General features: G+C 41.8%; 1 protein-coding gene across 1 annotated transcript in view; it reads left to right on the top strand.

The window, feature by feature from the left end:
* The window catches only part of LOC146856094 (chloride anion exchanger-like), a 104,945-nt gene that overhangs the window by 44,563 nt on the left and 44,228 nt on the right, over positions 1–16,154 (top strand). The window contains exons 10-13 of the mRNA XM_085654114.1: positions 5,156–5,269; positions 7,178–7,255; positions 10,039–10,134; positions 12,331–12,437. Of these exons, the coding sequence (XP_085510240.1) occupies positions 5,156–5,269; positions 7,178–7,255; positions 10,039–10,134; positions 12,331–12,437 (395 nt within the window). The remainder of the gene's footprint in view (positions 1–5,155; positions 5,270–7,177; positions 7,256–10,038; positions 10,135–12,330; positions 12,438–16,154) is intronic.

The following is a 16,154-nucleotide window of genomic DNA, read 5'->3' on the forward strand; positions in this document are numbered from 1 at the left end:
TACTGTAGATGCACAGACATATGCCCAACACGGCCAGACAACCAGAACTAGGCTGCCTGGGGCTTTGTTATGTATAGGGTGCACTGACATGGTCTGTGCTGCAGCGCCCCTTTAATTGGGTGTGCTGGGCACAGACCTGGTCAATGTGCCCTAGTGCATGGTAATGTGCCTACCCAAGAGCAGGTGCAAACACGCGCCAGCCCTGGGGGCAGTGCATTAGTGAGAGACAGACTAGCTGTTTAAAGCAGTCAGTTCTTCTTTCACTTTCTAGGTGGCAATGCTTCCTGCAATTGAAAGGGGGACAGTGATGGAGTGCACTGTTCTGAAGGGGGAGGTGTGGAGATTATCTGTATTCCCCACTTCCAAGAGGCACCTTTGGTGGATTGCTGGCCGTGCGCCACCTGTTTGTAGGTTTGTATTATATACGCGGGTGCAGAAGCAATGTTCTCTCATTTGAAAGCTACCACTCCCCATGCAAATGAGGGAACCACAGGGGCGGCTCCTCCGTTAGGGCGGAGGGGCATTACCCCACTGCTTTCTCGCAGTGCGAGAAGCAGAAACATAAAATGCTAAACTACCATTTTATGTTTCTGCTTCTCACACTGCGAGAAAGCAGAAGTGCCTGGTTGTGGACAGGATTCTGCTGGAAAGCAGGGGCGGCGTGGCTAGCCCACTGTTGTGGGCCCTGACTGTTTGGTCGGCCCTCTGGGGCCACCCAAAGCAGGGATGCGCACTCTCCTTTTTCTCTATATAGGCTGCATGCATCCTACATAGAGAAAATGACCTCCCATTAGGCGCCCGGCTGGGCGCTGTCTGCACCAATGACAACGCTGCCATTACAGCATTGTGATTGGCAGAGGGGAGGGAGGCTGCCTGTGGGTGACTGCTTTCTGAGGAGAGCTGCGGCAGCAGGAAAACGCAAGACCCGGGGGAAGGTAAGTTTTATTTTATTTTATTTAAACCCCTCCCACCTCCCCCCTGACCAATGCGTGACCCCCCCATGCAATCCCCCCCCATACCCGGCCACAACTGGTGCTGTTACTGCAGATGTCAGTGGGATCCATAAAGCCGTTTATAAGATTGGGTGTAGTTCGCTCTAAAGTAAAACACAAGCCGCTGAAGCACATATCTTATTGTGCCTATCGCTTTTAATTAACAATGGGTATTAATTGCGACCTTTTATCAAAGTATTAGCTGACGGCTCTCCATTCTTGATAGCGTTCTCTAGCGGTGCTCCTGGTTTCTATATAGGGCAAAATACATGGGAACTAGTCCTAGAAACGTCACAGGAGGTTTCAAATAGCATTGAAAACAACTATGTGTGAGACATACTCACCTCGTTGACAGTTATATAATGTTCCTTACATGTCAAAATGCAGCAAAACCCATTGAATCATGTTTTCTCAATACAAGATGTAGTCTTCACTTTCAATTCTGGAGTAGTATGTGAACAGTACTTGAGCCAGTCTCGAGTGATACCTTCATAGTAAAGATGGCTGTACGTTTTTGCCACGAGGAAAGCTGATGATGATACCAAAATATTTGCTATTAGATTAGATAATTCTTTCGAAATCTGTGCGAGAAGGGGACAATTTTACTTTAAGGAACTTTCTTCTGAATTCCCCAACTGTGTTTAGATAGTTTCATGTCACATGCAAATCTTCTGAACCCATACCGGTCTGAAGTTACCGCACACCGATCTCCATGCTCCAAGGGAAGCTGTGCACCCTGCCAGAGCTGTGTGATTGTGGCTGCATCTGAAATTATCGTACATCGTTCTACATCGACCTCCACGCCGGGGTCTCTCATTACTGCACCGCTCTCCAGGGACCCATCTGAAGTTACCTCACACAGACCTTCGGGTACTGGAGAGGGCTGTGCAGACAGGCAGGACAGGGTTGAGCGGCCTCCGACGTCCGCACCCCCGGAGCAGCTGTGACTGTGCAGGTCTCACCCGCGGTTACCCTCACTGTGACCCCAGCAGAATGAAGGAGGGATGCCTGCCTGTACTATGGACTTCAATGCCAGCACCATGGTGACCTGCGCCATGTACGCCGAAGTCTTCACTGTGCCGAAGTGCAGATAGGCTGGTGGGGCCAGGGTCTGGCACAGCCACCTACTGGCTCCACCTCACTCAAGTCGAGAGAGAGAGGCTACAGTGAGGAGCCCATTTCTTTGTGAAGCCTGTTCATGGCTGTGCTTTGATAGGCGCACACTCCAGTCTTTTAGAAACCTCAAGCTGGTCCGTGTCAGGGGTGTGTGTCTCACCAACTTTATACAGGGATCTAAGCTGTCCTCTGGTCGGTGTGTCTCCAATTGTCAATGTAGGGATCCCAGTCTGTCTTGTGCCGTGTGTGTGTGTTTCATTAAGTCTGTTCTGGGCTCTGGCAGTCCTCCTGTCGGTGTGTCTACCATGTTCTAATCAGAGATCCAGACTGTCCCATATCCAGTGACTGTCTCGTCTCACCAGGGCTGTTCAAATATTGTCTCTAGTCCATTGCAAGTGTCTCATTCAGTCTGTTCAAATATATGTCTCAGGTTAGACATGAATTTCTCACAATACATATTCAGACTTTTTTATACCTACCCCATGTCAGGTGTGACTGTCTCACCCAGCCTATTCTTGGTTGTACCTGAGTGTCTCACACCATCTATTCAGATCTTTCTAGTTCCCCCATGTAATGTGTGAGGCCCTAGACTTTGGAGGAATGGCTGTGCTCTGTCAGTGACCTGGTCAAAGAGGGAATGAAACAGCTGAAACTAGACCATATATTCAAAGCTGTTCATAACAGATACCAGGGCTCCCCTAAATATGTTTGGCCCAGGACCCCCAAAATCCTTAAGATGTCTCAGTTTGCCCACTCTTTTTAAAAAATGTGGTCGGAGGAGAACACCCCTGAACCCTCCTTAGGTCTGTTCAGGCTCGCTCGCTACACTCGCTCAACGAGGTGCACTCCCACACAAATTTTACGCTTCACCACTTTCAAATCTCACCAGCAGCCACTGGGGAACCACAGTCCACTTTGAGATCGTAGGCGGCACTTGTAGCCCCAGCATGATGTAAATCACAGAACTCCCATTGCACTCAGTGAACTGCAGCCCCTGGAGCTCTTCCTACAAGTTTAATACAGTCAGATCTCAGCTGGGATACAAGTCTGTGGATATCAAAGACGTACTAAAGAAGGCTTCAGGAGACAACCACTTTCAGGAGACAGTGAGGAAAATTGTACATAAAGATGGCGGAAGTCAGTTAGGCAAAACCAATACCAAGAAGCTGCAGCAATGTTGCTGAAATATGTAAATATCCAAGGAAAAGCTGCATCTCACAGCAGATAAGAGGATTTTATTAACAGGCTGCATGATCTGGAATTTGCAATTAAAATGAATCAATCACTAGACAGATTAATTAAATACATCACCTTCAGACTGCAATCTGCAATAGCGAATCCAAACTGGTCCTCCACCGTGGACAAATCCTCAAACCATATCTGAAGGGCAGCAGCGGCCCGTGCAGTTAAGAGCAGTGGGGCACCGTGGTGGAGGGGGGGGGGGGGGGAATATTTCGATAGACTAAGAGGGAAAATGAATTATTTAATTTTCCCTCATGGTCGTCTGTCGAATCCCACCCACTCCTGCCCACCGCTCTTACCTGCCCGGGCCGCTCCTATTGAAGGGGCGTATCATTCCTGCATATAAAGATGGTACCTCTATGGATGCTAGAAAGTAATCAAATAGGTGCACAAGCAGCAACCCTACAAAACTGTTATGAACCCTTTTTAATACGAGAATCTGCAGCAGTAGCGGCTCGTGGAGGGAGTTCGGTGGGGCAGTGAGGCGGGGCGGGGGAGGGGCAGGGTGGGGAAATGTAAACACCAGAATATGGATGAACGGAGATAAGTACACATTTAAATTAATAAAACGAATTCCTTCGCATGCACTGCATCGCATTTTGCAGCAGTCCACGAAGTGGAGGTACTAATTTTGACGTTCCCATTGCAGTGCCTATTTCATAGGCACCACTGTGAGAATGCCAAAGAACCATCCGCCAGACAGGAGAAAACTCCAAAGCTAGCAGGAGGTTCGAACATGGGTTTGGCAGTGCGGAAGCAGGACTGTCACACGCCCGCACCATCCACCAAATAATAAGGCCCAAAGACTTTCTACACACAAAGGGCTCTGATAAGTACTGAGTAGAGGAACAAGTGCAATGCAGAAGCACCCAACCTTGATCTGCGGTCAAAAGCCAAAACAGTATGCAACACGCAGATAATATCGCAAAACTAAAGGTAATTCTAGGCTCCCAGACAGGAATTACACGCAAATAACATATCTGCTCACAGGCAAACATCCGAAAAAGCTGTTGTGAACTGGACCACATCTGTCCTCACTACAAGGAAATGCACGGAAAAAGAACCCAAATAAACTACTCTGATGCCCAATAACCCAAATTATATGTGCTTTTCCTGAATGCTAAAATGCATGGTTATGACAATATCATGATAATATGCTATTATACAAATGCTGGAATGCAGCATAGATTAAAGGAACTAAAATGCTTTCATTATTCATTGTATGTTAGATGTAGGACGTTATTTAGAATATGGTGGACGTGCCTCCATTTGCTTCTGCATAAAGAACTGAGCCTCAGGGCCTCTGTATATCCTTTCAATGATGACGAGCAGCCACCAGAGACACTTTGCCGTAGGACCGCAGTATATAAACTCACTGCTTAACTTTGCAAATGGTTGGAGGTGATGAGCATGGCACCAATTTTTGAGGATTGAGATACATTTTTTTCTATCAGATTTTGGCTGAGAGCAAGCGAAAGGCAAAAAAGGGAGATGAGAAGAGGAGGAAAAAGCTAGGAAACAGTCACTATCTCGGAAGTGTGGCTGAAAAGGAAGCTGCACGATTCACATAAAGAGACAGGAAGAGTAGTGCTGTTAATGAATGAAGCATCAGGTGTATTCAAGACTAGGAAGGTTGTGTTCTACATCCTTGCCATTAGGCAACTCCAGTGGTAAGCTCCCACAAAAAAACTTTAGGACCATTTTCTTTTTTTTTTTACAGCTCAAGCACTGTGTAATCTGTCTGATTATCGATTAGTATAATTGTTACTCTCCATAATGAGATATGTGCTTGATTTGAATTGCAGGAGCTGATTGCATTTGGGGTCAGCAACATATTCTGCGGTGGATTCCGAGGATTCGCAGCAGCCACTTCTCTGTCTAGGTCAGCTGTTCAGGAGAGCACAGGCGGTAAATCACAGGTAGGAAACTCAACTTTTGTTGTATGAATTTGTGTATCCTTTAAGGGAAGAAAACTCAAAAAGAATTGAAGCTTTAGGGTACAATTTATTGATATAACTATTCACTGTAAAGGGAAGGCAGAGAAAGATGGTTCCTTCAATTGTAAGAAGGTACATTCTACAGACCGTCAAAACACTGAGGTGAGGTCGCCAATGATACTTAAATTCACAGAAGCCATTCCAAATCAACCCCTCCATTTTGGGTGTCTTAAGATTAGACAGGGCCTGGAAATTTGTGCTTTAAGATCAATGTGGCTGAGTGCAGTAAGTGGGTGAATGACCACCAACCAAGTGTAATGGATGTTGCAGTAAATTCAAGCTTTCACTGGAATGGAGTGATGGTTTCTCTGAAGCCTGGGGCTTTGCGGTTATCCTAGACCCACTGTTCAATGTGAAGGATGCTTCCTAAGTAAACGCTCCTAGCACTTAAATGCAAATAAGTGGTCATGTCCTAGGCAAGATATGAACTCTTTGGGGTTTTTTATCAATGCATATGATCAGGATTTACATGTCTAAATCATAAAAATTTGGAAGAAAGCAAAAGCTTTCCCCTTGAAAATCAGGGTTGGATTAGTATGATATAAAAGAACAAGACTTGTAGGTAAAATTGACTTATTAACCTTCTTCCCTCCCTACACAATTTACAACAAGATGGGACGAGACAATGTATTCGGCTGTTGTGTTATATCACACTACAGATCTCTTCAGGAGGAGGTTCCACGTTCTTGTAAAGCACAAAGGTGTTTTTTGTGAGTTTTAAGCCCTGACTATACTCAGGCTGCTAATCCCATTACAGGCAAAAACTCCTATTAGTGCCTAACATAAGTTAACACGTTGGAGGCAAAGTGCTTCAGAGGCATGAGTTTGAGCAGATGATTTGTGGAATGAAAACCCGGTTGTAAATTGCAGGGGCAAAGTGTGTTAAATGCAAGTTTGCACACCTCAGAAGAGGAGAATTAATTACCAGTTTGTACATAGTTGCCCAGTCCGATGAGTCAATACTCAAAATCAGGTGTTTTATGACTACTGATTAATGCCAGCACTGTTCTTCTAAACTACCATGCTGGTGAACCATGTTTAGGTTGAAAGTAGTAGGTGGCTAGATTGAACCCTAAGTAAGTGAGAGTGTAAGTGGGAGAGGAGCCGAACAAAAGGAGTCAGTCTTTAAGAAAATGGAAAAATGTTCAGGTCTTTTTAGCTAAAGTCTCTCATGGGGATATGGAGGAAGGTTTACACTGTATCAAAGCACCAAGAGGCACATGTTGCTAACTATTTCCAAGCATCTTGCACATGACCCCTCACAAGGATCCATGATATCATTGCAACCCTTATTAGGAGTTTAGTGGCTTTGTAGGATACACTCTCGATGGTAAATTTAAATACATCTTTGAATCATTGCATGTAGTTGATGAAGACATGTCAATTGGAAGGAGGCTTTGACTTTCTGAATTGTTGTATGGAAGGCAGTCCATCATCAACCCAAATCAGATGTTATTAAACGGGGCAGGCGCGGCTTGTGCTGGTAAGAGTGGTGGAGCGGGGGCAGGGCAGGGTGAGTCGACAGACAACAGAATAGGGAAAATAAAATAAAGAAAAGAAATAAAACCCCTTACCTTGCGCTCGCAGCATCACTGATGCTGTGAGTGCAAGGTAAATGGTTTTATTTATTTTTTATTTTCCCTATTCTGTTGTCTGTTGAACCCCCTGCCCCCCCCTCCCCCCTGCCGGGCTCCCGCCCCACTGGCCCACCGATCTTACCTGCACCGGCCATGGCAGAAACTGAGTAGTAGATATCAGTTGCATATCTAGGTAAAGAATATGACACTGCATGAGAATTCACTTCTTGAAGACAACTGTGTACTCTTTCAGATTGCAGGACTCATCTCAGCTCTAATCGTGATGATTGTCACTCTGGCCATCGGATTCCTCATTGCACCTTTACAGAAGGTACATGTTCTTTCATTTTTTTCTTTAATATATCTTTTTGTTACTTTTCCTCTGGATTGTTCTGGTATGTTGTTTGCCGCTTTGATGTTGCTCAATGTGACATTGAATGAGGTTGCATGACTTACATGCACTGAGTCTGTCCATGTAGGTGTATAATTTGACAACATTGGATATCAAAGGTCTCTCTATTATTAACATATTAACTCCAGCTGCAGCTCCTGGCACTGAAGTCAAACACAAACATACTTTGGCAGGAAAACACTGACAGGACTTTAAGCAAGCTTTCACAACATCTAATCCTCTTTATTAACAAGCTGAGGTGTGTACCAGGAGCTCTCTTCATTATCCATACTCCTAGTTTTGCAAGTATGCCTAAGTCAGGAGACTCAGCCAATCATCGGGCAGAGAGAATGAAAGAAACACCCAAAATCCAGCAAAACTACACTCCTTAGTTATATAAAAAACAGAACCGAAAATTGCAGATAAACAGAATCATCTTGCTCACCAATTTCGATTGGATCAAATATGGCAATTACAGTGGCCTCATACAAGTCTTGGGCTGTTACTGTTGTAAATTGGGGAATCCCAGTATGGCACTAGGGACAAGAGAATCCATTTCTACAGAATCTTCCAATATCATAAATATTTTCTTGTGGAGAAGTGTGCTAGTAATATCCCCTCGCGGAAATGTAAGGAGCACTGTCTGTCAGTCAGAAGCGCAGAGTGTTCAGTCTCAGTGACTGGGAAAGTGTCTGCTTCACTTAGTTTTTTTGGTTCTTGATTTTAAATCCTACATTTATCACACCCTCTTCAAATGCTGGTTCGAGACATTTTTTTTAATCTCTGATTTTTAACATGTCCAAGAGTATCTTTGCAGAAAGTCTCATATTCGTTGTGTTTTGTTACCAGAGTTGAAAGGGTGCTTCTAACAAAAAATTGTATTTTTCTCCACTGGAACGTTTGAATTGTGAAGCATATTACATTTGTCAGTATTCCATTAAATGAATCCTTAATAGGCTCTCGTCAATATATTAGTGTTATTAAATGGCTCCAAAAATATACTCTGAAAAACAGAATGCCAGATTTAGTGTCTTGTGGTAACTGAAATGCCTCCAAATTGTGTAGGAGACTTTAGACACATAATAAAATATAAAAGCTGAATTTCAGCCACAATACTATTCCAATGGTAGAAGAAATCCAGCGTGTGTCTACTCTTTATGTAGAATTTGCATCAGAAACTAGCATCTTTTGTATCCACCAAACTCTAAATGAGGCCCAGAATGTTATACAATTCTGAAAATTTTGAGATTTTGCATTTGTTCTACTAAGGAGTGGCTTCTTCGCTACCAAACAGACCTAAACCAGATAGTCTCGAGAGTGGGTTAATCTGTAGGACAGTTAACATTGCTATTCAATGGGCCTGGCTCCTTGGGATTAATTCACAAAGAAAGTTGCAAATCTGCACCCACAAATCTACAACGTTGTGGCCATTGCGATTTATGACTTTATGCAAATCACAAAATCTTTCCAGATTTTGCCTGGAAACCTGCTTCAGTTGCACCCTTCAAAGAGTAATCATGAATCACTTTCTAAATTAATTTTGTGCTTTGGTGGAAGTATTTTCACAACATGTAATTGCACTATGGTACATTTAGGTCTGGTGGAGGCTTAGAGCAGCCTCCCGCTTTGAAGGGCCCATACTCACAAAATGTCAATTTACAAGTGTCTTACAATCTCTAGGCCTTTAGAGGAGAATTCTGTTCATGGTGATTGGGGTGTCATGAATCAGTGGTAGCTATTCACTAAGATTTGATGCATTCAATCAGAAGGCACTGTGTTCCACTACACTAAACAGGAAAAGGCCTGGTGGCCTTAGATAAAGTTCCTTCAGCTGAAAGCAATATGCCCAAAATTCATTACATTTGTGCTGTTCAGCATCGTGCAACAGCAAGATAGTGAATATTCAGTACAGCACTGCAGTGCTGTACTGAATCTTGCAACAACACCGCTGTACAGTAAGATCCTGTGTCACTGTGCGTGTTATTGTGGTCACACTGCACATGCCACTCATATCACAGGGTCAAAATACACAACACACCACATTATTATTGATGCAATGGACAATACACCATAGACTTTTCAAAATTATTTTTCATATTCACCTTTTTTAGGCTGAAACATTATGCACAGCTCTCTATTCCTTATTTTGTAGGATTTGGGAAGTTTTAGAGCTGTTTTTACATTTTTCTCCTTCAGACACAGATTTTCATACCTGGTCTCTTTTATCTATTTTTAACCTACTTTGTTAAATCGAAATATTGTAAATTTGATGTGGGGTTTTTGTACCTAAATTTGTATTTCTAATACAAAGTTATTCCCATAAACCGATGTTGTATTAATTGAGCTCTTAATTTGCATATTGTCATAGTATGTTTTTCTATCAATTAATATAGTTTATTGTAATACATCTCAGTCTCCTTTAAAATCGATAATTCTCATAGGCAAATACAGCACTAAACATATCTTTGCTGTAGTTCTGCTTAAATGGTTCCAAAGCGGTACTGCATGTTGCGGCAGGATGTACCTTTGTATTTCATCAGTTTCTGAAGAAAAAGGTTTTTAAAAATAATTGTCTAATATTAGCCAGTTGGGGGGTGCTGCCAGTGTTTCACTGAAAGATACTTAGAGGTGAGGAATCACACAAAATGAACTCCATTATTGGGCAATTCGTTTTTCTTTTCAACAGTATTTTGACAATGATAATGATTTTTCTCCATCTTTAGTCGGTGCTCTCCGCTTTGGTTCTGGTCAACTTGAAAGGGATGCTGATGCAATTCACTCAAATTCCAATCTTATGGCGAAAGGACAGAGTTGACTGCGTGAGTAGTCTTTAAGTTTGCCCTCCTACATTGCCTCATGTTATTTCCGCTCCAGTTTACCAGCCACCCTCAATTCTGGCCAGCTTAAAAGCAGGCATTCTGACCTAAGCATCAACCATCCCAAGAAAAGTATAATGGGTTTTGAGGTGGGAATATACCAGTCACCCCCCCCCCCCACACACACACACACACACGCCCCCGCCGAGCAAAAGCAACCCGAAATAGAGCTGGTTTTCAATAGTATTTTTATTAAATCATTTTATAACTTGTCATTGGCGATGTTGTCATACCATAATACTACTGAAAACATTTCAATGACTTCCCATGGATAGATACATGCATCTCTTTAACAGCGCTGTGCAAGGTCCATTGACCTATTTATTGCACTGCCCCTCATTTAAAAAATAAAAAAAACATGGGAAATTATACACCTCCTGGGACTTGACTCTCTATGGATCAGGATCGGCTAGAGATCAGGCAGTCATCTGTGGCGCAGCAGGCAGGGGGGCGGGCAGCGTGGGTTTTGGGGGTGGCAAACGCAGGAATCGCCAGCACCCCCCTCCCACTCTTACATGTGGTCGACTTGGGGCGGCAAACACAAGGACCACCACGGGCGGCCAAAGGTCCAGCTACACCAATGGCAGTCATGTCTTCTCCATCCTGGCACTGCCTCTTTGAAATTTGCACCCTCCTGATATTAAGGAGCATCCATCAGCTGTTTACATTTTGAAGTCTGTAGTGCGGAATATAGAGTAGGGAATTCCGTCCCACTAGAATTTCAAAGCCAAACGTTTGAGGGACAAAATATCAAGGCTGTCAGTGCATCTAGGCAAGTGTAGATGTACTATTCTTGACCCCATATCTATGTACAATAAAAACATATATGTTGTTAGGTACGTAGACGTGAAGTTATGTACTATAAATCTGTACTTCTCTATTTACACTTACCTGTTGATATTTTTGTCCTCAATATGTTGGCAACAATATTGTGGTATATCGATATTCCCTATTCGATACTTTGTACCTCGACCCAGTTTGAAAGCTGACAAAAGTATAGCCCTTCTCTAGATAACTTGATTAGTTCTTAATTCGGTCAGATGCATAGTTTCTTTCATTCTTAGTGCTAAGAAACCCTCCGAGGTGTACATGCCATTTAGAAATTACCTTTAACATGAAGACTTTTTCAGACTACAGATATCTAAGTGGACCGAAAGATGTAATTTTGGTGGACTGGTGCATTCTACCTGTAATTCTTTATACTAGATCCCACATCTATTTTGCATAATTTATTTATTACCCTAAGCTTCCAAGCGATTTGATTTCACATGTCCTGAAGGAGAAAATCCATCAAGGGACATGTGTTAAACAGTTGCTGTCTAGAGTGTTCATTGCTGTGCGTTGGGTTTGGGGAGACCTAGGATTGGATTAGTTATGTAGTATTATATTCAGGTGGGGAGAATGTCCACTGACACCTCCTGTTAAAGTTTCATCCACCCTCCCATAACTATAGGTATTTGCTTATGGGTTCTACCATTAAAGGCATTTATGCTTGTTGCCTTAAACAAATGTATACATAAGTACCACTGCCCCCTCACCCCTGGACTAACCCTACATAGGCTGACCTCTGTATGTCGGTAATGAGGGCACTCTGGCAGGCCTTTTGCCTTTACTTGTCCTGTGGGTACTCCCTAAAGTGCTTTTACTATGATAGCATTCTCCCGGTTATGTCATTGTGTTCCTCCTGATATCTACTAGATGGACTCAAGATCTTTCGGTTCGGCTTGCTGTATACATGCCTACTAATTATTCACCTGATGCTTTGTGGGGATTATGCAGGCATCCAAGGCATGTCATGAGCTGTTGCTCCTGGCTAACTCTGGCAGCCTGCCCAAACAGGTATAGGCTAAAAGAACTAAGACAGGAAAAAAGCAACACACTGGTCACTTATGCACAACATCAAAACACTTCCAACACAGCCCACCCTTCAACTCAACCCTCATCCCACCGAATACTCTTGACAAGATGCAGAATGCGACCTATCAGCTAATGCACTTCAGCACTTCATCGGGTGTAAGAAGTGCAATATAAATAACATTATATTTACATTTACAAAATATTCTAGCAAGTTGAAGTGGAGTGACTGTACATTGTATTCACGTGGTGTAAGTGGTGACGTTATATGCTTTTTTTCTGCAGATTGTGTGGGTTGTCACCTGTATTGCTGCAATTCTACTTGGCCTTGATCTAGGACTTGCGGCTGGGGTAGGATTTGAGCTCCTGACTGTCGTGTTCCGCGCACAATTGTAAGTCAGTATGCACCATGGTCACTCCATATTTTCACAATGACTATTTGTACCTCAACCATGTCAGTGCCTTTAAGAAGTGTCATTGTAGTGAATATTAATTCCAAAAGCTAGAAATTGCCCATCTTTATTAACAGTTTCCTGATTCTGCTTTCAAGCAAAGTGAAAAGAATCCAAGATTACATTAGAAACTTCCCTTCTTTGTACATTTAGTACCTCAAAATTTAGAGTCACAACCATTTAACTCACACAACTCAGACTCTACAACAATATGCATTCAACTTTTATTGCCTCTTTTTCTATCTTTTCTTCTGAGCTAATAGAGTCTTTTGACTACATACGCATCCACACTGCTGCATGGACATCTATTGGGAGGATCCAGCTGTAACAGCTGCTACACCAGTTTTACCCCTTGTTGACCTTGACACTACCCTAAAATTTCCTGCTCTCAGTGGTCTTGAAGGGAGAGAAAGAGTCCGCTAGGAGACCTCTTTGGGATAGCTCGCAAAGTCATCTTTGCTTTCTATAACTGTAATACCCTGCCTTTCCCCATAGACCTCCAACTAAAAACATGAGGCTTTTGAGGATTGAAGGGTGGGAGAAGAAATTAATACATTGGGTTTTGAAGAGTGTGTGATACCGCTTCCACCACCTTGGTATTGTGGTGAAGTGACTTGTGATAATCCTGCAAAAATCAATCAGTGAAGCTTGGACCATTCACACACGTTAGATGCAAACAGGAAGCATCAGTGTTAAATAAACCCTTATTTTATCTTCCTATACAACTTATACATGCACAGCTAAGCTCCTTTATGTGTATTCATGGAATATAGCAGACACCACAGTACAAGCAATTTTTTTAAAGGGAAGGGAATGATAAAATTCCATGTCTAACATTTTTGGAGTCTTTCTACTATTGAGAAGTTTAAATTATTTACATTACCAACCATGTTAAAGTAAGAGATGCCGATGACCAAAAACAATAGGTGTGGTGGCAGGTGGTGCTATTCACCTTACTTACGTTTTTGTTTGTTTAGTAAGAGAGAAAAATAGTAGGATGAGCAGCCGATGGACAGCAGGGTTTCTTAGAGTCCCTGTCAGGGCCAAGGAGTACAATGGGTTCCCAGGAAGACATTATAAAGTAATGGCTGATGGTTTAAGAGTACTTCTGAGTCTCATGCCCTGAAAGTCATAATTTAAACAATACAATTTTTCTTCCACTTCCAGGTTCATTTTGCTGGAGGTTTCTTAGCTTTTCTCGAATTTACAAAAGTCTACAAAAGGTTGGCCATAACGCAAAACAACCTGTTAAAATAAATATAATACAGGCAAAACTGCTCTTGATCACTGCACACTCACAACTTATCATTGGAGTGTCTTTAATCGAATACTTGACCATAAACAAGCTAGCAAAGTTCACAAATCATGGCAACAAAGACTTACATTTTTGTTCATAAAGGCATTTGCACACCTAAGTTGGACTTAGGTGTGAAAAGGCTTCTGTTACAAGTGTAAACTAATATGTTGTATTCTCAATGCAAGTCTTTACATTGGCAATTGGATGCATTCACAAGTAATCTTGCACTGTTGTGGCACAGCATTACTTGTAACTCAGTCTGTTCAGATAGGTATTGGGTTTGCCTTCCATGGCGAAGATGCCAAGGAAAGTTGGCGAACAACCACAAAACCTGTGAGTTTGTGTCTTCATGAAGCCCTGTAAAACATGTTCCAGGCCATCCCTGGATGTGGTTGGGGATTTACTCCTGTCAGGTGCAAAGAGTGAATTTGTACCCAGAGAAGCGACAGAATAGTAGCACCACTAATTATTTAGTGTAGAGAGGAAAGGTTTTTGCCACAAGGATAAATGTTATTCCTGGACAGAAAACAGTTTTAAATTGAAACTTAGATTTTTGGCACATTTACATATATGTAAATCTATGCAGACGTAAATGGTATGGCATTTGAGAAACATGCAACTCACAAAATAATGACACATCTACTCCTAAAAACGTGTGGTTCTTCCAGGTTTCTAGGAAGCATTGTGGAATCCTTTGTAAATTTCATGGTGGTCAGAAAGATTTCAAATATACAGGCAAACCCACAGAACTAAATTTCCCATTACTTTTTGCGAATCAGGCTCTTATACCATAAAGCTCTCTGAAGACCAAAAAAAACCATAGGTTGGCCATGGATTGACTTTTAACTAATTTCCTCATCAAAGTTTTCCCCTTTAGATTACTGACTTGTCAATAATTTACATTTAGACCAAACAGAATCTCTAGTTATCAAACTGATCTTCATCTTGGATTATGCCTTTGTCAGGTCGTTTATTGAACATCAAGAGCCACCTTAAAATCCAGAAAATGGTGACTTCTTCATTATAAATTCTGACCAGAAAACAGATCTGAATGTGTTCAGGAAATCGTTTTAGGATCCTATTAAAGCCTTTATAATTTATGCTTTTCGGTACAAGCATGTTATCAAATTCTTTTGAGGTGCTCATAAAGCAGGCCACTTTCTTGCAAATTCACTTAAAGTTAAAAAGGACAACCATTCATTACTTCACTACCATAAAAACACACTAATATTGTCACATTTGACATTTTTATCTAGACTATTATGCCAGAGAAAAACATTGGTGCTAAATAATATCCCCATTGGTATAATCACAATTAAAACCAATTAATATAAACCTGTAAAGTGTTACTCTCCCAACTATATTTAAGCCGGTAGGCTGGCATAGTTACATTCTGTAATTGAAATTCGGGAAATTCTGGGGCAATGGGAGGTCTCTACTCTAAAACAAAACCACACAGTCCAAAGAAGTTCCATATTGTTTCTTTAAAAATATTCATATCAAAACTGCTTGCCAACTTTAGAGCACTAGTATAAGAATGTGGTGAAGCAAAGCACAAAAGGATACCTCTCCTCATCAATTGTTGTGGTTCTAAAATATTATAGCAATTTAAATCTCTGCCTTCTCTCTACAAGAGTCTGACTGCAAAAAACTATTAGATATTCAAAATAGGGTCGGAGTTTGATATTGTATTCATTTTAGCATGAGTATTCACATTGAATTAATGTTATTGTTTGTATGTGTGCAAGCCTTTCTGATGGTCACCCCGGCCAATATTTTCCTGAATCGGAGGATTCCAGTTGTATGAGAATATTAGTGGCTTTTATTGCCCACTTTATGTATTTTCTGAAATTATTAATTCCTGGTTTTATTATTAATTTTTTTAGATATATGGTTTGTATTGCCTAAAAGGCATGAGAACAAACTAATAATATATACTGATACTACCAGCAAAATATGAGCAAAAATAGTGTCCAACTCATTAATTCATCCATACCAGCAGGTTTTCCCAAAAACATACTTTAAAGTGACAAAACAAGATTACTTGGAAACACCATTTGCCATGCCAAACCTTCTCCACACCTCTTTACAACTGCTTCTCTTGGCGGTGTAAAACACATCTTGGTCTGTTCTTCACTCAGTGATGGAAAAATTCACCCATACCATTAAGTTTATCAGGAGTGCAATGGCTATTTATAATCCGCCAAAAGCAACCATCACAGCACAACAAATGATTTCTCTTTTGCCTCCTTCAGATTGCATCACCGTATACAGCAAGGTTTCCCGCAATATAGAACAATTTAACACTTATCTAGGGATACAACATGGCTACAAATTTGCTGCTTTTTGGCATTACCTCA

This window comes from Triturus cristatus, chromosome 4_1 (genome assembly GCF_964204655.1).
Source record: "Triturus cristatus chromosome 4_1, aTriCri1.1, whole genome shotgun sequence".
In the NCBI taxonomy this organism is placed as follows: domain Eukaryota; kingdom Metazoa; phylum Chordata; class Amphibia; order Caudata; family Salamandridae; genus Triturus; species Triturus cristatus.